This window comes from Drosophila arizonae, chromosome 3 (genome assembly GCF_054131065.1).
Source record: "Drosophila arizonae isolate 15081-1271.41 chromosome 3, UAZ_ARI_1.0, whole genome shotgun sequence".
In the NCBI taxonomy this organism is placed as follows: domain Eukaryota; kingdom Metazoa; phylum Arthropoda; class Insecta; order Diptera; family Drosophilidae; genus Drosophila; species Drosophila arizonae.
This window is the reverse complement of record NC_142923.1, coordinates 23,542,828-23,565,184: the sequence shown is the minus strand read 5'-3', so window position 1 is coordinate 23,565,184 and position 22,357 is coordinate 23,542,828. Positions and strand designations below refer to the sequence as shown.

Sequence of the window (22,357 nt, the reverse complement as noted above, 5' to 3'; positions counted from 1 at the left end):
GCCTACATGTGTAGTTAATATACATATTTCCGCTGAGCACGTGTCTGTGCTATAGCTCCAGATTGGTCGATCGCAATGAGACATTATCTATGATAATTACTTGAAGTTTCGGAGCCAAGAGGCCCTCGTGCACGCACCGAATCGGAATTCTTGGTTTAGGTCTATGTATGTACCTATGCGTATTGATAGAGAGCACCAATTGTCTACCATTCCCATTTCTTATCAAATTGATTATAATTGGCAATTATTACGGGCATCGCATATAGCAGCGACGACATCAGCCCCATTGATGCTTATCAATTGGGACTCCAGAAAATACGCGAACAAACAAGCTACAACATGTTTCGACAATTATCAATGAAAATTGCAATCAAAAGACTTTCTTCGAGTGACTAATTGTTGACTAAGAGAATTTCTAGTTATTGTGTATTTAGATTACGAATAGTTTAAAATTTTTTTTTTTTTTTTTTTTTTTTTTTTAGGAATTATATTTTTGAAATTTATTTAGAATTTGTTTCCTAAATTTAATAATGATAATGTGAAATTATTATTATTAAATTTACATTTTTAATGAAATAAGAGCAGTTCATGTAAATAATATTTTGATAATGGTAATAGTAAATCAGTAGTATTTGTAATAATAGCAATAGTAGTAGTATAATAACATTAGAAGTAGTAAAAATATTAATAATAGTGATAATAGCAGTAGTATTAAAATTAGTAATAGTCGTAGTAATAGCAGTAGTAGTAGCAATAGTAGGAGTGATAATAGTAGTAGTAGTAATAATAGTAATAGTAGTAGTATTAATAGTAGTAGTAATAATAGTAATAGTAGTAGTATTAATAGTAGTAGTGATAATAGTAATAGTAGTAGTATTAATAGTAGTAATAGTAATAATAGTAATAGTAGTAGTATTAATAGTAGTAGTGATAATAGTAATAGTAGTAGTATTAATAGTAGTAATGATAATAGTAATAGTAGTAGTATTAATAGTAGTAGTGATAATAGTAATAGTAGTATTAATAGTAGTAGTGATAATAGTAATAGTAGTAGTAGTTGTAATATTCGTAAAAGTAGTAGGTTTAATAGCAGTAGTAGTAATAATAATAGTAATAGTAGTAGTTGTAGTAGTAGTAGTAGTAGTAGTAGTAGTAATAAAAATATAAATAAAATCTGTTAAATTAGTAGCTATTTGTTATTTTATTGCTTAAATACGAAAACTTGTGAGAATCACATAGATGCCAGTATTTTGTATAGTGTGTTTTATTCATAAGTACTTTTCAAATCGTCAGCCGCTATCCGAAAATAAGATGGAAAGGATAGGCTTTGTCATTCAAATACTTTTATTTTTTATTATTTTATTATTTTTTATTATTTTATTGTGGTCATGGCAAATCTTATTCCCTAATAACATTTGGTTTTCTCAAACAATGAACGAACCAATTGCGTTCGACTAAAATATCATATTTTACCTGCCCTGAATATGGGGGTTTCCTTGCGTATATGACAATATAGATATATGTAGATGTTATGTATACATACATACATATATAAACAACGGTATTCATGAGTACTAAATCTAATATTAATCACTATTTAGGTCCGGTAATTCAATTTAAATTGCCGGACTTCTCAGTGCTCTGCGTGTAAGTCGGGTGTGGGTCAAGCATCTAATTAATTAAGCAATGGTAAATTCCTTTGATAAATTAACGGCACTGACCACATTCATGGCGATATAGAAGAGAGAGAGAGAGAGAGATACTCCGAAAGGGATAAAAAGGGGCGTAGGGAGGAAGATATGCTGATAGAGAAGCAGACAGAGAAGGCTTTATGTTGTCTTATTGTTGACTGACTATTGCAACATTAATGCCAAATTCGGAACTGAATGGCATGATGTTAATTTGTATACAAAAGTTGACGAGACGCATGAAGTGTACCGTTTGTCTAATTTCCGAGTAAGCACAATTAAATAAATTAAAAAAGAAGAAGCAGCAGCAGGTGATTTTTTGTTTCTATCGATAAGATATGCCAGTGGGCAAAAGACATCAAAAACATACAAATCAGGTACCGCCCAGCATCCCGAGCAGCAGTTAATATCAAGGTAACAGCGGAAAACGACGCTCTATCAGATACTTATCGCAACGACATGTCGATAAGGCATCTCAACACAATTCGGTTGCCTATCGGCCTATCGGCCCGTTTGGCGGCGCACTACCATATAAAAGCGACTGCCCCTGGCAGTAATGTCATTTGAGTCAAGCAGCTTGTGCAATTCTTTGTATCAAGTTCGAAGCCCCAGCAAAAACAAAACAGGAATAGCTGTCCCGCTCTCTCGGCCGATTGAAGATGAGAGCCCATTACGGTATGTGGGCACTTGCCACACCATCAAGGACTTAACTATAAATGTCTGATCTCGCCTTTTAGTCCTTGCCTGCCTGGCTGTTTTGGTGGCTACCACCGGAGCCGCCAACATACGACCCACGGTGAAGGTCGTCAACAATTCGCTGTATCGCCGCTACGTGTGCCTGAACAAGTCGAATGGATTCCGCGCTCTGGTGCCCGGTAGCTGCTCTAGATTCTACGAGTGCCAGAACGGTGTCGCCTCCGAGACCAGTTGCCCCGGATTCTATGACCCGAAGGTTCAGGGTTGTGTCAACTATAACACAGGATGCGTTGAAGTGATGCAAGTGGCAGGACCCGTTGTTGGCAACAATGTGGAGCCGTGTGGTGAGACAGTGCCGACAACCACTCCCTGCGCTGAAGTCACGACTCCCCCATGTGAGCCAGAGACAACTCCGCCCTGTAACTCGGAGACGACACCAACAACAACCACTTGCACTACGACAACATGTACGACACCAACAACAACCACTTGCGCAACAACAAAAACAACCACAACAAAGACAACTACTTGTACAACACCAACAACAACCACTTGCGCTACGACAACATGTACGACACCAACAACAACCACTTGCACAACAACAAAAACAACCACAACAAAGACAACTACTTGTACAACACCAACAACAACCACTTGCACTACGACAACATGTACGACACCAACAACAACTACTTGTACAACAACAACAACAACCACAACAAAGACAACTACTTGTACAACACCAACAACAACCACTTGCACTACGACAACATGTACAACCCCAACAACAACTACTTGTACAACAACAACAACAACAACAACAACAACGTGCACTACGACAACATGTACGACACCAACAACAACAACAACAACCACTTGCACTACGACAACATGTACGACGCCAACAACAACTACTTGTACAACAACAACAACAACCACAACAAAAACAACCACAACAAAGACAACTACTTGTACAACAACAACAACAACCACTTGCACTACGACAACATGTACGACACCAACAACAACTACTTGTACAACAACAACAACAACCACAACAAAAACAACCACAACAAAGACAACTACTTGTACAACACCAACAACAACCACTTGCACTACGACAACATGTACAACCCCAACAACTACTACATGTACAACAACAACAATTACATGTAAAACAACAACAACAACCTGTACAACAACCACATGTGCACCGATCACGACCCCAACAACCTGCACAACAACCACCTGTGCACCGATCACCACCCCAACAACCTGCACAACAACCACCTGTGCACCGATAACGACCCCAACAACCTGCACAACAACCACCTGTGCACCGATCACCACCCCAACAACCTGCACAACAACCACCTGCAGTGGACAAATAACAACAACGGCTTGTGCTCCTGGTAGCTCTAGCGGTAAAGTAAGACCTTCATCTGTTTATGTAAGGCCCGCAGCGAGACCTTTGCACAGCGCTTTGCCTGCGGTCATGGATCAGCATCTGATGCCATTGGGTGGGCCGTCGAATGAGCTAAGCATGAACCTCTACACCACCTATGTGTGCCGTAACAAGCCCGACGGCTTTATGCTTGCCTCCCTGACGAGCTGCAACAACTATTATATCTGTCGCTACGGCAAGCCCCTGCAGGTGAGCTGCGGCGCCAAGTACTTCAATGCGCTGAAGGGCATCTGCGATCTGCCAGAGAATACGCGTTGCATACAGCCGCGTGCCTAGGAGAATTGCCCACCCATTGACGCTACGACCTATCGAGTCCAAAGCATAAATAAAATACGACGACTCCACCAAAATTATCTATATACATATTTACGAATATACTGTTCTACTTAATTCCAATTGAAATACAACAGAATAAGCAAATGCCAATATAGGCCAGAAACATGCAAGCAAATAATGTGTTTTATATTTATCTAAGAGAAAGCTTTGGCCATTGAGCAAAGATCTTACAAGAAATCATCAAATATGTATGTGTCTGACACAATTTACATTATACTATATCACATCCTTTTAATGCTTCCAGATATTTTTCCTTACTCCAAGTGCAATTTACTCTTAAATGGAATCCACACGTGGGCAGTCAGCAGTAGATTTTATAGAAATTCAGTATAAGCTTTTGTAGTAGTTGCTGAGAGAGTCCACGCGGAGACACACTATACTGAGAGCATTCACTCGTACATGCATGCATGGTAAAATTCGTGTGTACAGAAAATAGAAAAAGAATGAAGAAATTGATTGTCATAAATGATATTAAAAGCTTTTAAATTCTGTAAACTACTGCCGAGTCGTTTGACAGAATTCCACAGGTTAATCACATGCCCAAGCCAAGCCATGTAAATGTACATACATATGTACATATTTAATTACTATATCTATTTTAAAAGCTCTGTTCGCGTATATACATATATGCGTATACATACAGATACTGAACTGAGTGCTTTCTTAGAAAGTATATGAGAAAATCCACAAGGATGCATATATACATACATATGAAGTGAGTTCATTCCTAGTTGTTTCAGAGTTGTATCCATACAAATGCACATACATGTGCACAACCAACTTTCGTTGCAGTTACTGAGAGGATCCACACATACACACATACTCTCACACCAACTAATGGCTCTGTTGAGTGATTATTGAGCTTTTACAGCGCCCACACTCTTATTGTCGTCAGTTGCCTTCAGTTGTTCGGGAATTTCGGTTTGATCATAGATGATGCGCAGAATTTCTTGGAGTTGCATACATATCAAGTAATTATTTATTAATACACACATACTGCTGAATTGAAATAATTAATTTTTGTACATAAATCATTCATGCAATTGGAAGTTATATTACAGCGATTAGTTCAAGTTCCGCCATATTAAATTTAAATTGGTTTGGGAAGAATTATATGTGTATGTATGTATGTATATATTTAAATTTGATCTACATATTCATTATTGTGTATGTATATAGTTATATAAATATATATGTATATATGTCTGCATGCTATTTGTTGGCTGCAATAGTGTTTGAAAGCTTAGCATCCACACACCTATCTTAAATTTTTTTCTCTCATAGTCAAAATCCCACTCACTGGAATGCTGCATAGAGTCTACATACAGAGCGCGGAGAGCGCAGTTGGATAAAAAGGAAGGGGAACTGAGCGATTTCGTGATTGGGACTAAGATCCACAGATGCACACATACATACATTTCAATAGTGAATGTGTATTAATTGTAGTTTACGAGTAATGTGGATCACAAGGGCGTGGAAATTATTCTTTTTGAGTGCTTGTTGAGTGGTTTACATTCTGAGTAGTGCAATGTTTGCTTACAGCATATTATATTGGAAAATAGCGTAACTAGTGCAGTTATATGTAGCCACGTATGTATATAGCGTAACAAATGAAGTTATATAAGACCATACATATAAATAAATATATTTTTCATTGCATGGTGCTTAGTAAACATGGAGAATGTCTTCACTTAAGGCTAATATGCTAAAATAAAAATAATCCAGGACCAGCTCATATTAGCCTTACTTGTAGATATTCTCTATGTGTACTGAGCACCATGCAATGAAAAATATATTAATATAGTCTTATAACTCCATTTGATATGCTATATACTCACGTGGCTTTATATAACTGCACTTGTTACGCTATTTCCCAATATAATAGTTGAAACTCATTTATATATTTATGTGATCATAATTATATTTCTCTTTTCGTTTTAGAACTTATCAGCAGTATCCAAGGAAATGAATCTAAAATTTTGCGTAAATTTAAATTGTATTTTTATATCGAAATCGCTCTCGACCATCCCGAGTTGTAACGCCGTCTTCTCAGAGTCCGTTTCACTTGTAAGTATAATTAAATCTGCTATTCTAACAATAAATTTTTATTTTCTTTTCGAGTCACATCTGGCGGTGCAAGTATATTATTTCAAAGTTCATTCCCGTATAAATCTTAAATAATAATATTGGATTTGATGCATTTGGATACGAGCTCTGATGTGATGCAAAGACCATTACAAATGTCAATTAAAAACTGTGTAAAATATTATCAAAACCAAATTTATTTTTAAATAAAGGAATAAAAATTAACATTTTGTTTTTGTATTTTTACTTATACTTATATTTTTATTATTAGTCCCTTGCCTATAGTGGTGCCCAGTAGACCGATCTACTTTTGATAATACCATATCAAACAGCATCTGCAATGTAGCTTACTCAAATATTGCGCTTACGTTCCACACGGCTTTTTTTATTTATCGATTCATCAACATAAAATAAATGTATTTCGTTGATTTTTAACAAAAGTAAAATTGAAACACCAGGTGAGCAGCAATCATCAGTAGGACGAAAAATACTAGATAACAGCTTAAATACATAGTGGAACGTAAGCTGCCCATTTGACTAAAAGCTCAAATAGACGGAGCTATGCTATCACTCATGTGGAACTTAAGAGAAATGAGTGCAATAAGCTGGGCTTTCATGGATAGATCATGTTACTGGATTGCCTACAAGTCACTTCTCTAAGCCTGGTACTTCAGGCGATTTTCGTTTAAATTAGTCTAAATGCGACATACAAAATTGTTTGGATGCTGTGTGTCTCGACCGCTGACGGATTTTGTTAGGAATTTTAATGAAAATACGACTGAAATACTAGGCCAACAGAAATCATCAGTAGGGTGAAAAATGTTAGTTATCGTGGTACTGTTAAATAACAGAGTGGAACGTAAATTGCACTGTAAGCAAAAAGCTCAAATAAAGTGAGCAACGTTAAAACAGCCACTCATGTAAAGCTAATATTTAATGAGTGATTTAAGTCGCTTGCATATGAGTAATTCAGTAAATTGAGCTCTGTTAAGTTAAGTTTCCATGGGCATGTCATGATCAAGGTTAATTTCGACTTAAACAACAGCTTTTTCTAAAGAGAGGCTGAAAGAACACGCATTAATACATTTGCAGCATTCCATTGCAAAAGGGAAAGGAAATATAATTTTAGGTTCACCAAGACAATATTAATGGCATGGCTTTACCAAGAACATATATAGTCTACTGGGTACCATACAAGGACGAGGAACATATTTTTGGGTTGGGCTGAAGCAAATGCATACATAATGCTTGACTAAGATTTTCGATCAATTTAATCAATGCAAAGTCTAAGATTTGCAGCTAGAGTCTTAAATTCCTGAGTACGGCTCCGTGATATTATTACTGTGGCGCAATGGCTTACCGGAAAAAAAAGAAGAAAAATGAGTAATTAAAACTATGGGGAGGTATGTATGTACATATATGTATGTTTACTCACAAGGTCAATGGCATGCACAGTCAATAAGTCCAAAAAAAAAACTCGAAGCGACATACATAGGTCATCAAAGTGCATGTACTAGGACAATGCAAAGCAGCTGTAGAAAAAACAAATTAATATGTGAATAATATAAATATAGAAATATATATGTTTCACCCAACTTATTGCGAATAGGTATAATTCCATTCATGTTAAAGTTCTCAAGAAACCCTCATAGCAAAACGCTCGATCTTGTCATTGAGTGAGCAAGTGGCTGAGCATACATTTATATGTGTGAGTATGTGGAACCTAAACTTCATGCAGAGTTGCCGACTTCCACTAACACGCTCAGCTATTGTGTCCGTGCAAGTCTTCGAAGCATACACGTTTAGAAAGTGCAGAGAGAGAACTTTTGCATTGCACACATACACAGGGTGTGTAATCATATAGCACAGTTAATTGAGCTTTTCTCAGTAGCCCATAAGAACATGTAACCATAGACATTGACACTTACGTTACGTTTTTGCTCTTCTCTTCAGTTTATGATTTCTGTATTTGGATATGTATATGTATGTATTTAAATTGGATATACATATGTATATACATATGTATGTATGCACATGTACATATGTGCATGTACCGAAGATTATTTTGTATGACTTTTTGTTTAACTATCCATGTAACTTGCAAAGTCAATTATAAATTTTCTACAATAAATTATTTTTGTAAGCAAACTAGCATAGGCTAATACATATAAAATATACATACGCATACATATGTATGTATAGATTCATATGCATTCAGCATATTGAAAATAAATAATAGAAATATTACAATAATATGTGTAAGTAATTAAAAATAGTAATTATATGTAATTAGATAGTTTGTATATAATTATGTAATTTATCACTTAATTATTATGTATGTATGTAATTCCAGGCAAAATGAAAACTTCTCATCCCAAACGTGATAAGTTCGGCTATTTGTAAACGACTGAGCGTAGCATAAGAGAAATAGAAGTTAATAACTCGACAAATACATTCCACGCTCTTACCTTCCATTCACTGCATTTGAATTGGTGCCGCATTGCGTGTGATTCGGAGTATTTGTGCCCACGTAAGAACGATCAAAGGCGCTCAGTTGAGCTTTAAAGCTGTGGAACAAGTTGTGATCTATGTATGCTTTCTGTGCGCCCGTCTGCGGATGGCGAGACTCTCTAGACTACACATATAAAGCTCAAAGCAAGGAAGTACAGGCGTGTGAGTGTGAGTGTTTTTTATGCTCATTCATTTTAACTCATTTCTGCATTCCACTGCACGCAAACATATTGACATACATTCTTTATTTAACATGGCATGGCACATTTAACATGGCATGGCACATTTGCTTCAATAGGCATTTAGTAGGCGCAAAAATAAAAATTCGATTTTCCGTGGCAAGAGTCGAAAAAAGTCGTCTTTAAAACATGGCTACTCATATGTGCAGTTTCAAATAAACCCATCACAATACATTAATTTGATAGTTCCGCCCAAATTAGCCCCATAATGTGTGAAGGTGGTTAAGGTATTTCCCGTCACATCGCAATGCAGCCGTTAAAGGCCAACTTAAAGGGGATTATTTAGTCTTAGAGAACCCCAAAGGAATGGACACACGCACACATGCGCTTTACGGTAGGTACTAAACGGACACTGCGCAGAGTGGGGGATGGGGAGTTGGCAGGAGCGGCCGCCCCAAAGACGCCAATGCAACATATTTTTCAAATGACGCCGAGTTTTACAAGTATAAGAAATGTCGAAAGTATTTAAGATATTTGCTCTAGAAGTGCGTGACACTCACGCTTTGTGACTTCGGCCCCCACGCCCCACTGCCCCAGCTACAGCTACAGCTGCTGTCAGAGTGCCATTAAAGTCAAGCGCGCCCTTAGTTGGGCTTTACAAAAATAACATAAGGGGATTTAGCTGCCCAGCAGAGCAACAACAACAACAACAAAACTGACCGCAATGCGCTTTAAGGCTTAGCGGTCAGTTTCGAAGTGTGCTTACTAGCCGGGCCATATCTGGTTTGGTTTATATTAAGGGTTAGTTGCGCCGCGTATGTTTTTTTTTTTTTTTTTTTTTTTTTTTGTGTTAAGGGCTTAGCTAACACATGCTTAGCCATAAAATGGCTGACAAAAGCAAGCGAAGACGCCAGCGTTGCCTACTCTTTGGCGATAACGCAATATATTAACAAAATAATTAAGGCAACGCACACACACACACAGCACACACATATTCAATTGCCACGCCCACCACACAGAGCTTACAAAGCCTAACGTTGCTTTTATGGTAATTTCGGTGTTGGCAAACTTTTTGGCAGCTAAAGCAGCAGCAGCAGCCGCCGCCATGAAAGGGCTCAAAAATTACGACAAAAAATAAATAACGTGACACAGCATGAAAATTGCTGGCAAATAGGCAGAGCTGCCAGAGCTGCTTAAGCGCAACAGGAATGCCGCACAGCCAAAAGGCTAAAAAGTAAAGAAACACACACATACACTCCCTCCCTCACACACACATTCAGCATGACTTTCAGTTGCTTTGTGCGCCTGCAGCTTTTCGCTGTCTGAAAGTGTGGAAGGGGTGTGGCGGCCCAGGGCTTGTTAACAAGCCATATGTGTTAGCTTGTAGGCGGCTTAAAGCCAAATAGACACCTTAACAGTCAGATTTACACACACACACACACACACACAGGTATTTTCCTATCAATAAAATCGCACAATTTATGAAGACAGTAAAATTTTATTGTTTAGAATATGACGCCATAATTACAGATCTCTGCTTGTCTGTTGTAAGTTGCATCTGAAAATAAAAGAAAAAATTAAAAAAGTAGCAATTAATAATGCTGCTGCTGCCTTTACTGCTCCTGCTGCTGCTCCTGCTCCTAGTTGCAAATTTGTATAGCATACTTTTGCGCGCCATGCACAAGGCATAAAGCAAAGCTTTCGACTGCTGGCACTGCGGGCGTCAAATAAACAATGAACACAAAGCACGAGCAATTTCGTAATAAAAAATTACACACATGCCACGCCTACACAGCAGAGCATACGTTTGCTAGCGTCAAAGCGAAATCGGCTTTTGTTATTGCACCTACTACTCCCCTCTCCCCTATCCCCACTCCCGTCACAGCCAGGACTTTGCCCCGCTGTCCCGAAACAGAGCAAGGAATTCAAATTACGAGTTTTGTTTACAATCGAGCGCCAGCCTCACCAAACGTCGTCGTCGTCGTTGGCGTCGTCAACTCTTTGCACACGAGTTATTGAATTGCGCGCACCCACCTGCCGAGACACAATAACCCCAACCGCCCTCCCTCCCTTCCCCGCCCCCTCTCCCTCTCTCTCTCTCTCTCTTTATCACCTGCGACAGTAAAGTTTTTATTGGCAGCACGCGGTGCTTTGTTTCGGCTGTCAAGCAATTTTCAATTTACCTAGCACTCGCGCGCGCGCCCCGACCGCCCACACCTGCCCTCCCAGTAACACCTGAGCTGGCTGAGCGACTGAACTTACCTCGATGGTTGACGGTTGCTGTGCTGCATATATAGACAACCAAGCTCAACCTGTTATCCAAGACACGACACTGGCTGGAATTCCGCTGTAGGGGTTCGGAAGGTGTCGGGCATGGCGAGCGCTCCTGAATTTCTTTCCAAAGCCTAGCACGTATATAATCCGAAGGGCCAACAGGCCGGACCGGAGGGACCACAACCTCTCGGCCCGCAGCCACATGGTCCACCGCCACATGGCGCACAGCTGCCCCAGGGGCCGCACGGCCCGCAAGCACCACCACACGGACCACACGCAGCCCAGGGACCCCAGCCGTAACTGCATCCGCCGCATCCTCCGCCACACATCTTGAGGTAGTGTTTTTTTTTAGTGCTGTGTTTGACAATCAAAATCGATAATAAGTATTTAGAAATCAAATAAAAATTTGGAATTTTTATTTTTATTCTATTTTATTTTCTTTTTCTCACCTTTGCTTCACAGAAAAAGGAACTTTCAAAAAATTTAATTTTTATATTGTTTGCCCAAAAATATAGGTGGAATTAATTTTGTGTTCTTATTGGGTTTTATTATAGTACTTTCAGTCCGTTGTGGGTAAGACGAAAGTTCTATAAAGAATGAGGTATAAGGTTTCCAGATTTACTTCCTAGCCTTTCGAAACGAGCTGGGCGCGTCATGGCTTGCTTGGATGAATAAAACATGAATTGTATGTGAATATGTAAAGAAAAAATAAATAAATATATACATAATAATAAATAAATACTAATAATATTAAATTTTTATTTAGATTAAGTTGACAATAAATTTGACGTTATAATTAAGCTAAAAAAAAAAAAATAATAATAATAATATTAAATTTATATATTATATTTTGGTCTAGTTTCTGTGCTCTTTAACTAGTTTGTGTTAAAGCATAAAGACTCCGTAAAAAAATAAAAGAATTTTTTTTTATAGTTCCTATTTTCAGTAATTAGGGAAAATGCAAAGATATTAGAATGTATAATAGATCATATTCTACATAAAGCCCACATCATTTAATTTTAAACTATTTTTAAAAGCTAATCTTTGTTATAATTTAATTTATTTAATTTATATTATTATTCTTATATTATATTATTATAGTTATTACAATCTATAATTTCATGGTTATACTTATATTATTATCCTTACGTTGTCTTGAGTTATTATAATTATATAATTTAGGATCAGTCTATAAAATATGTGAAATTTTATAAGAATATCAAAGGCTATTTATTAATTATTTATTTATTAATTATTTAGTTATTTTTAACAACTTTTTCAGCTAATTTCAATAGATGTATAGAGTAACTTATTCGAACTTGCATGTCTAATGCATTATCAGTAGCATTATCTTGCTTCTGCATTATTATCCTACTTCTTTCAATCATGACTTATTCCTCTCTCTCTCTCTCTCTTCCTCTCTCTCTCTCTCTTTATTTAAATATAAAGTTGACTTTGTGCCTTGCTTCAATAAGTCATATTACACGCAGAGCTATGCTTAAGCAATCCAATTGCAAAGTAGAAGAAGCTGTGCTTGTAATTATTAGACCTGAGAGTTCGTTGGGGCTGCCAGAAGCTAACGGTGTCAGTTCTTGCAACGGCAGCAACAGCAGCTGCTGCAGCAATTTTTACGACGTCATTAACCCAGCAAGTAGCTTCCGTTGCTGCCACAAGCCAACGAGCCACGAGCCACGCGCCACGAGCCAAACGAGGTGGCGTCAGAGCTTGGGTAAACGGGTTAGCCAGACACACTGAGTTGCACATTCCGGCAGCAGTTGCACTCGCAGCAGCAGCAGCAGCAGAGGCAGGGGCAGAGGCAGAGCCAGAGGCAGAGGCAGCTATGCGCCTGCAAATATGCAATGCAAAATAGCTGCTGGCAAATTGTTTTGGGGCCAGAGAGACATTTTGCACAGCTCGTAATGCACTAGCCCTGCTAACAAGGGTGGGAGGAGGAGTGGCTGTGGGGGGTGACGGTGGAGCAGCTGAGCACCTGCACAGCTACGGCCAAACTCTGTTTACCTAGCTGACAAAATTTAACAAAGTTTAATGCAGAAACATTTCGAGTTTGACCAGCTGTTGACCTTGAGCGCGAAATTGTTGTAATTAAATTCCCATCGATGCGCATAATTTAGCGAAATTCGAGAGAATTCGTAGGTTTTTTATGGCCCAGTTAGTAGGAAAATCATCTTTGCTTGTTTATAGGCAAAAACTTTTACAACATTGCAAACATAAAACTGGGCTAATGAGCCGCTAACCAGCAGGAGCAGCAGCAGAGGCAGCAGCCGCCTGGCAAATAATACTCTAAAGGGTTAACACTAACTACAGCAACAACAACAACAACAACAGCAGCAGTTGCTGCGCCATAACAATTATAAAATGAAAATGCCGCAGAGCCATGAAAATCAACGACTTAGTCGCACTTGGCTGCCAGGCAAAAAGGCTGTTAAATTTAATAACACAATCGCAAATTGGCTGAGGGGTCTTAAATTTATGAAATTTAAATTGAACCGAGCCAGAGGAAAAGCTCAAATCAAAGAAACCACCCGCTGCGTCTGGCTAGTGGGGGGGGTGGGTGGCAGGGTTCTCGGCAGACAGCAGCTGTGCAAGCGCTTTTCCTTTACTCCTCCTCCTCCTCCCTCAGTCGGTCTCGCCCCCCTCAGCCACCCAGCATTCTCTGGGGATAAATTAGTGGTTTTGCTCTCTCCTAATATAGTCTTTGGCAAATGCTTCGGCATCGTCTTGCGACATTTGTCACCCTCAGCCGCCTCACTGATTTAATATTTATTTTATTAATAGAAAATTAACATAAAAAAATTGCCGAAATATTTTGACACTTGGCAAGTGCCAAGTGGCTCGATTGTGTGAGCCCGCCCCCGTTCGCCCGGCCAAGGGGTGGCTTCTTATTATTTTGACACTTGCCAAACAATTGGCATGCGAAGTGAAAGCCCAGCTGCCTTAAAGCTGCTGCAGCAACAACAACAAGAACAACAACAACAAGAACAACAGCAACGGCAACGGCAACAACAACAGCAACGACAACAACGACAGAAGGTGCCAAGGCAGGCAAAATTTTATTATGGAATTTCGTAAATTAAATATTTACACGACAGCTGTGCGAAGATCTTGCGAATGCCTTGATTCAATATTGAGCCTCGAAAATAATTGAATTTAATAGCTCGCTGGGTCAAGGCTTTAAACTCATGCTGCTGCTGCTGCTGCTGCTCCTGTTACTCCTGCTACTCCTGCTGCTGCTGCCAGCGTGTATTTCGTTGACTGAACTACGGAAATTGGCTTTAAAACATAATGAGCCCAGGATTGATAACTCAATAAGCATAAATAATATGGGTTAATGCAGAGAGCATGATATTCCCTTTTATAATATATATAAAAGAAGCTGAAAGATATTTGCAGCGAACATATTACAAATTTACTCCTTTCTCTTAGACTACGAGCTCAGTTGAGTTGTCCGTCTATCCGTCTTCCCATCCGCCTGTTCGTATGAACGTCGAGATCTCAGAAGATATTGTATAATAGCTAAAGAAAGTTTGAAATGTGTATTTAATATGCAGAGAGAGCTTACCATATTTTTTCGATAACTCATACTGTTTCCTGCTTATCGACAATTATCGATATATTGATTTCACTTTTTAAGCTTAGATTGTTTACTATTAGACCTAGAGACTTCAGATTCACTGTGAATATACTTTTGACGAATCAAAAGATTTTGTAATTTACAGATTTTAATAATATAAATTAATATATGTATATGGATGTCTTAAATCGTTTATCTGACATCGATGCAGAATAGACAGCAGGCTCAAGGGAGGAGTCTCAACCAAAGACAGAGAGAAAGAGAGAGAGAGACTCGAATTGTAGGTGATTTATCAGGTTGCAGTCATATATTTAATAGATCAAAATATAAATGTAGTATAATATACCATATTATCGTTATGCTTTCTCCGCCTATTCCACTCTCTCGACTCTTGTTCTTCTCCCAACTATATTTCTCCACAGACTTACAGGTTACAGAGCTAAGCCCTAGCATATAATATTCCTTTCAAACTGTTGCGAATGTAATTAGCAGGCATTACAATTACGCATCCAACCAAAGTCAACAGCTTTGCGAGGGACAGCGACAAGCGCGCAGAAAATTGCTCATTTAAAAATAAAAATACTAAAAAAAAAGAGAGAGAAAAGCGAGAAAAGGAGAAGAGGAGACGAAAGAAAAGAAAAGCAGATAAACAAAATGAGAGCGAAGCAAAGGAGAAGCGGGAGCAGGAGCAAAGCAGGTGAGCGGAATGTGGTTGGGCCAACGAAAGGAGCAGCGAGCGAGAAAGCGAGCGCTGAACGCCGTGTCACTAATTCAGGTAATTTGTCACTTTATTTACATTTGAAATTAATGTTGTTGCTGTTGTTGTTGCTGTTGTTGCTGTTGTCTGTGGAGGACAGCAAGAAACCGAGAAAACCAATTTCCATTTTCATTTTGTGGGCAACGCAGCGCACAGAAGACAAAACAAATGAGTGACTGACGTGCGGGACGAAACCGTCGAGCGTGAGGAGGGGCAACCCTTTATCTTATGCCACACCACCCCCCATTGCCCACACCCGGCGAGGGACACGCGACAAATGGACAGACGGACCCAAGAAATGCGATTAACATTTGAGCACGGGGCAAAAAGGCAGCGAGGCAGCGAGGCGACGCCTTTTGTGGCGGCCCGCACGTAGGCAACTGCCTCGCTGCCTCGCTGGTTGACTGGTCGTTCGACACGGCGTATGCTTAATTTGAATGAAGTGGCAACGTTGTTAATAGCCCTTGCCACGCTCGAAAAGCTCCTAACCTAAAGCAGCTGACGCCACACGCCTCGGCGCTGCAGCAACCCTTTCACCTGCACAGGTGCTCAGCTCTTTTAATGATGCTGTTTACTTTGCATTTGATGTGACAGCCTTTCAAAGACAGCCACACCGACTGGGCGAGGGAGGGACAGCGACAGAGAGAGAGAGAGAGAGAGGGAGAGAGTGAAAAGAATTAGAATGTAGACCCGAGCAAATGTTGGCACAGCAACAATATTTGCCAAAAAGAAATTGGCTGAAAAAAATGTTGCCTACATAAGTGGAAATGAAATAGAAGAGTTGAGCTGAGCAAGTGCTCGACTAGCAGATACCCTGTAAGTGCCAGAAAATGTTGGCAATATTTGCCAACACTAAATTAGCTAAAAAAAATGTTAAATAAATAATAATAATAATTAAATAAATAAAAACTAGTATTAAATATACTCATACTCATGTTATATTTATATCTAATATATATACATTTAATGTACAGTAATATTTAGATGTAATAGGTGGTAATATGTCTAAACACAAAATAAAAGTCGAATTATTTTTATTTTTATGAACTATTACGAAATATTATATGAACTAATATTTTGAATTTTTTAGGATATACAAGATATATTAGGTACTTACTCTAGTTATAGATAGTGAAACTCATGGAATGAAAGTGAAGGACTTGATTAGATTGCAATCAATATAATATTTTAATACACTTCAATTTTACTTACTGTCTGTAGCTTTCTCTGTTAAACCTCTATTTGCATTATGGTATATTATGAATCGATATGCTAAAGCTGGAATTCAATAGAAAATTCATTATTATTATATGATAAATAATATCGAAAAGAGTTTGTTAAATTATTTTAAGCTAATTTCAAGTATTATTTTTACCAATATTAAGAACGTGTTATACTTAACATATTATATAATATTTTTACCAATATTAGAAAACTATAATACTTAAGATATATAAATATAACCTTTGGTTTTCTACCAGCCTATAGTTCTGGTAGATCTCGAGATCTAAACACGTCTGCGACAGTCAGATCGAAACAACCTTTACCTATGTCACAATATACCCTATTGAAGCCTCTAAAAATAAGTAAAACACAATATCTAATTGAAAATTAATCAAGTATTCAAAATTTGTCTTAGGTCTATAAAATACAAGATTTTTTTTTTTTTCAAATTATTAAAAGTTTAAGAAATTATTGAAAATCTTCACTGCATTTATTTGCTTCCACAGCAATTCGAAAGAAATTCAATATTATATGCCATTTTAATTTGAGAAATACATATATATTTAAAATACAATTGCTTACGAATTTCAATTACATTTCCAACAGATCTTGAAAAGAAAGAGCAGAAAACAAACGTCTGTAATGAAAATTTCAATCAGCCAAACGCCAAGGTAGCGTCGACATTTATGAGCAGCCTGTAACATAAATTCTAGACAAGCAGGGAAAGGACATGCACACACACAAACATACAAACACACCTACACACACACTCGCACAGCGACAAGCACATGTCAGGAGTCGCTTGCTCGTTTTCTGGTTTTCCACCTGTTCTTTGCTACCTTTAGCCATTGCCACAAATAAAAATAAACACACGTGCGCTGCCAGCTTCATTGCCGAAACGTGTGTCGAGGCCAGCGCGTCTCACACGACATCGAGCAGTGGGCGGGCCGTGGCGGCTGAGGCGTTGTGGGCGCGGTTTTTGTCAAGCCAAAGACAAAGTGTTGCCACAATAATAGCTGAGCAGCCAGCACAGAGCTCGCACATAAATATTTAAAACATGTTTGCTCTGCCATATTTTGTACACAGTAAGCAGAGCCTCCTCACCCCCTTGCCCACTCGCTCACTCGCTCACTCTCTCTCCCTCTCTCTCTTCACTCTTCCTCTCTTGTCTTGGAGATTCTGCATGTGTCTGCACGCCTGCCCGACGCTTGGCCGACTGCTATCCAGACATAAAACTCAACAAATTTCGCAACTGCACACACACACACACACACGCACATCCAAGATGAATTTATTTGCAATACTCTAGCTTGTCTTGCATTTTACTACTTTTCATAATTTTCTTATTTTATTCGCTTTGATTGGACTCAGAGAGAGATAGAGAGAGAAAGTGAGTGAGGGAGGTAGCGAAAGTGCACTTCAGTCGCTGTCAGCGTTGCCAGATCTGATTTCTTCATCTTTTTGCCATCGCCTTTTGGCCATTCAGTGAATTCTATTTGGCTTGGCCCATGTAAACAATAAGCTTAAATTGTGAGTGTGTATTCATATGAGAATTTCAATGGGTTATGTCACTCGAAAAACTACAAAAGGATTTTCTACTCGGTGTTGACGTGTGCATGTGTGTGTGTGAGTTTGTATGGAGTTGGGGTATCTATAATAGTGTGGTGCTAAGGAATTGTACAGTGAAAAGGGGCTATGAAGATTATGTATTTTACTTGAAGCTAATATTGAAAATTTATTAGCATCATTTGTAAATTTAAAAAAATTATTTAATAGGGCTTTAAGTTTTGGTTAACAAAAAGTAAATAAATAAATATGTTTATAAATAAAATATATAATTAATTTGCTGCAATTTAAAATATCATTTAAAATTTAAAAGCTGTAGAAATAATAATGAATAAATAATAATTAAACTATTTTCTTAAAACCTTTGAATTGAATTAAAAATGTAATTATATATTTAAATCAAATACAAAAATTAAATTTATTTTGTTAAATATTTAAAGATATGTTTGACAAATTTAGTAATATATAAAAATTTAATATAGACCCAATTTTGTAATATGACAATGATAAAAAATATTGAATATACTATATTCTATAAAAATTCAGCTCAATAATATTATTAAGAATATTTTGATTTTCATTCGTATTTAATTTAATAAGTTTTCATTTAATTTTTGTTTAATTTAAAATTATTAAATATTGGCTACTATTTCAACTTTGGAAACATGAAAAGCTAGATTCAGTTGGCTTGAAAGAAAGCGGAAAGCTTGTTTTATAAACTACACAAATTGTAAATTTATATATACCTTATTTATCAATAGTAATTAATTGCATTTAATGCAAATATTAAGTCCAAAAAATGATTAAACACTAAGCTGCATGAATAAACTACAAATTCACACAATTCGTTGGGCATATAAAAAAAATTAAATAAATAATAAATAAATAAAGAAATACGTTTCTTATAATTTTCGACTTAATCAGGAGCAGCAATCGAAGACAACTCAAGTCTAAGGGATTCCCTTGACTTGACATGATTTAAACAGATTCCATTAGTTTGAGTACCTACTTGATACATCTTGCATGTATACCCCCATCGCAGTTTGTATTACTGTATATGTATATGTATAGGTAGTGGCATGTCCTATATATTGTATCCACGTACTCCTCTGGCTGCTGTGCTAGTTCACTATACGCATGTCTCTGCGCTATTGTTTATATTGTTTTAATTAATTTCATTTTGAGACTTGCTGAAAGAAACACGCACCGCAGCCTCTTCACTCGCTCCACCCCCCCACTTCATCCCAGTGCCACAAGTTCTTTCTGCTCACGTATGCAGAAATGATAGAGCTCCCGGCTTGAAGCTCTTTGAGCCATAGCAAAAATTTTGGAGTGTCGAGCGTTGAGCTTCGACCGCAAGCCAAGTTGTGTGCTCTGTTAAGTGGGAAGTGGTTACCCCACCGCACCATCGCCCTCCTCCTCCACACTGACAACTCCGGGACAACAGACAACAGGCCTTTAGAAATGCCTGGCTCAGCTCTTGCCACTATGTTTGTGCAATGAAGCGTTGGGCTTTTATAACGCCAACAGTCAGTTAAGGGACTGCTGGATAAGGCGTGGCACGGAACGGGCCGAGTCATTGAGAAGCTCTAAAAAGCAGCAGCAGGGAAATTCTTAATTTACGAAAAAAAAAGAGAAAAAATCTAAGTTGAATAAAATAAAAAATAAAAATAAAAATAAAAAAAGCAGAAATGGAAAAACCTCGACGTAATAAATGAAACGTGAAGGCAAAAAAATACTGAAACTTAACAACTCGTCGAGGAAGACGGCGACGCCGGCAGCTTCACTGGACAATCTCTGAGCTCTGAAGCGATACGCAGGGGATATTCTTCTTCTTCATCATCTTTCTCTGATTTTTTTTTTTTTTTAGATTTCGGACAGACACTTCGGTTCGGCTGCAATCGGGGCACTGAAAGCTTTACGCTCCACTTGGCTGCTGCTTTGATTCTCACGGTTTTCATTTGAATGCGCCTGGCCCGCTGCTCCCTGCCCAGCCGCCTGCTGGCTCACCTGTATCTTTGAGATACTTAGATACGTATATATTTTAATGTGCGCTTTATCAACAGCTTTAGATAGCTGCGTAGAAACGAGCTCCCAGCTCCCAGCCATTTGTTAGACTTGACTGCATCAGCTCCTGCTGATGATGTGGGCGTGCCACGTTGACTGGGCAGGTGGGCAGGTGGGCAGGTGGGATGGCCAGCTTGTTGATGGTTTCGTGCTGTGCTTTTGTTGCCTCAAGCAAAAGATTTTAAGTGATTTTTCTTTGACTTTTCATGTAGTTGCTGCCCAACAACAAAATTTATCTTGATTCCACGTTCAGGCTTCATGCCATGGCAGTTGTCAGGCTCTCGCGATAATTATTATAATTTGATAGACACTATGGAACAACAAGTTGTATACACGCATATATAAAAATCAATATATTTATATACATATATATATACATATATTTACACCTTTTGCTGCTCTGCGCTGTCTAATTAAAAACTTTTGGCACGCTAATCCAACATGTGGGACAGGCTCACACCTCGGCTGGCCTCGGCTGCCTCTGCCTCTGCCTCTGCCTCTGCCTCTGCCTCTGCCTCTGTCAGAGCTGTCACAAAAATGACATCTTTCTGGCTAATTACAAATTCAAATTAAATCACAAGTAATTAGCTGAAAGTCAAAGTCGACGTTTTGCTTTTTCTGGAATTTTTTGAAGGCATTTTATGATTTGCAAACGCTATGAAATGCGCCTCTAATGGCTTGTTTGTTTTTGTTTGTTTGCCTGGACTTTTCGAATGATGGGGACGGGGCGGTGGCACTCACGCCCACATTCCGGCAAAATGAAAGACATTAAAAACGACAACAGACAGCTCGAAATGCTGGCTAAAGGTAACCAAATGACAGAGCGGGCGACACATTAAAATACATTTTTAATGCTGATGTCTTTTGCGAGTGTGTGTGTGCGCGCGCGTGTGTGCGCTGCCACGCCCATAGACCCCACTGGCATGGCACATTTGAGGCGCGCTTATATAACTGTCGCATGGACATGTGTCTGGCGCCCGCCTTTGGCTTAGAATCGTAATCAAAATAATTACTTTTATTGTGATTCCCCTGAATGTTAATCAACGCAACCGACAATTGCGAGCCACAGCCAGAGCACATCCATCCACTTCTCATGCTTCACTCCCAATTTTTTTTATCCACAATTTCTCATTTAATTTACATTTGAAATATTATAATGGCTTTCGTTTTAATGGATTTTAATTTCCAGCTCCAGCAAATCAAGTGCCATGTGAAGGGCATTAAATATACTTTAATTTTTTTGCATAATTCTAATTTCATAATTTCAGTCTTAAAGCAATGTATTTCGCTCCGCAATATGTGAGCGAAATGAATGGAGATGAGCTGTTTAAGTGACTAGATATTCAGATCGTTGATTGAACTAAAACTTCAATGCTTAATTTTACTTAATCTTAGTTCATAAAATATATCAGCTTAATAAGTATGAATATTCAAATTATTGTTGATGAGAGTGTATAGTAATTTAACTAAACAACTAAAGAACCACAGCGTAGGCAGATATATGGCTTAGCTAGAGATTTTAGCAGTAACATAGTCTGGAGTTGTAGCTTTATTTTACCCATTTAGCTAGAATAGAAGGAAAATGCGCTAAGCATAAAGCCAATATACTCTTTTTGACTCTTGAACGGATATTTATAGTAAAATTAGTTGACTTATTAAATTAAATAAGTAACTAAAGTTGCAATATTATTATACCAAATAAAACTTGAATATACGAATAATTATTATTAAGAATCAAAATATTGGAATTTTACAATTATTTATTTACGAAACCAAATTAAAATTATTATTAATGAAGCGGGCTCATTTCAACTGGTAAATGGCGTAAGTAATAATAAAATAACTATAAATATATTTTATTTTATTATCATTGCACCTCAGTCCTTAGACTTCCAGCAGTTTCTACCAAATCCTAAT

At 38.0% G+C, this 22,357-nt stretch overlaps 1 protein-coding gene and 1 long non-coding RNA gene across 4 annotated transcripts in view; one reads left to right on the top strand and one right to left on the bottom strand.

Annotated features, from left to right (window-relative positions):
- Positions 1-2,202: 2,202 nt before the first annotated feature.
- Muc26B (Mucin 26B) lies at positions 2,203-4,303 on the top strand. The gene is made up of 2 exons (XM_089464064.1): positions 2,203-2,363; positions 2,426-4,303. Exons 1-2 carry the CDS (start codon positions 2,348-2,350, stop codon positions 4,123-4,125), a joined length of 1,716 nt encoding a protein of 571 aa, XP_089320190.1. The 5' UTR covers positions 2,203-2,347; the 3' UTR covers positions 4,126-4,303.
- Positions 4,304-10,438: 6,135 nt separating this feature from the next.
- LOC108611128 (uncharacterized) overlaps positions 10,439-22,357 on the bottom strand; it is a 34,248-nt gene continuing 22,329 nt past the window's right edge. Inside the window, exons 3-7 of one of the 3 annotated variants that reach the window (XR_016268856.1) lie at positions 16,796-16,861; positions 16,701-16,720; positions 11,684-11,896; positions 11,223-11,588; positions 10,439-10,518 (exon numbers count right to left, since the gene is read on the bottom strand). This is a non-coding gene — a long non-coding RNA (uncharacterized LOC108611128). The remainder of the gene's footprint in view (positions 10,519-11,222; positions 11,589-11,683; positions 11,897-16,700; positions 16,721-16,795; positions 16,862-22,357) is intronic. The other 2 variants (XR_016268857.1, XR_001915690.2) reach the window with 2 other exon arrangements.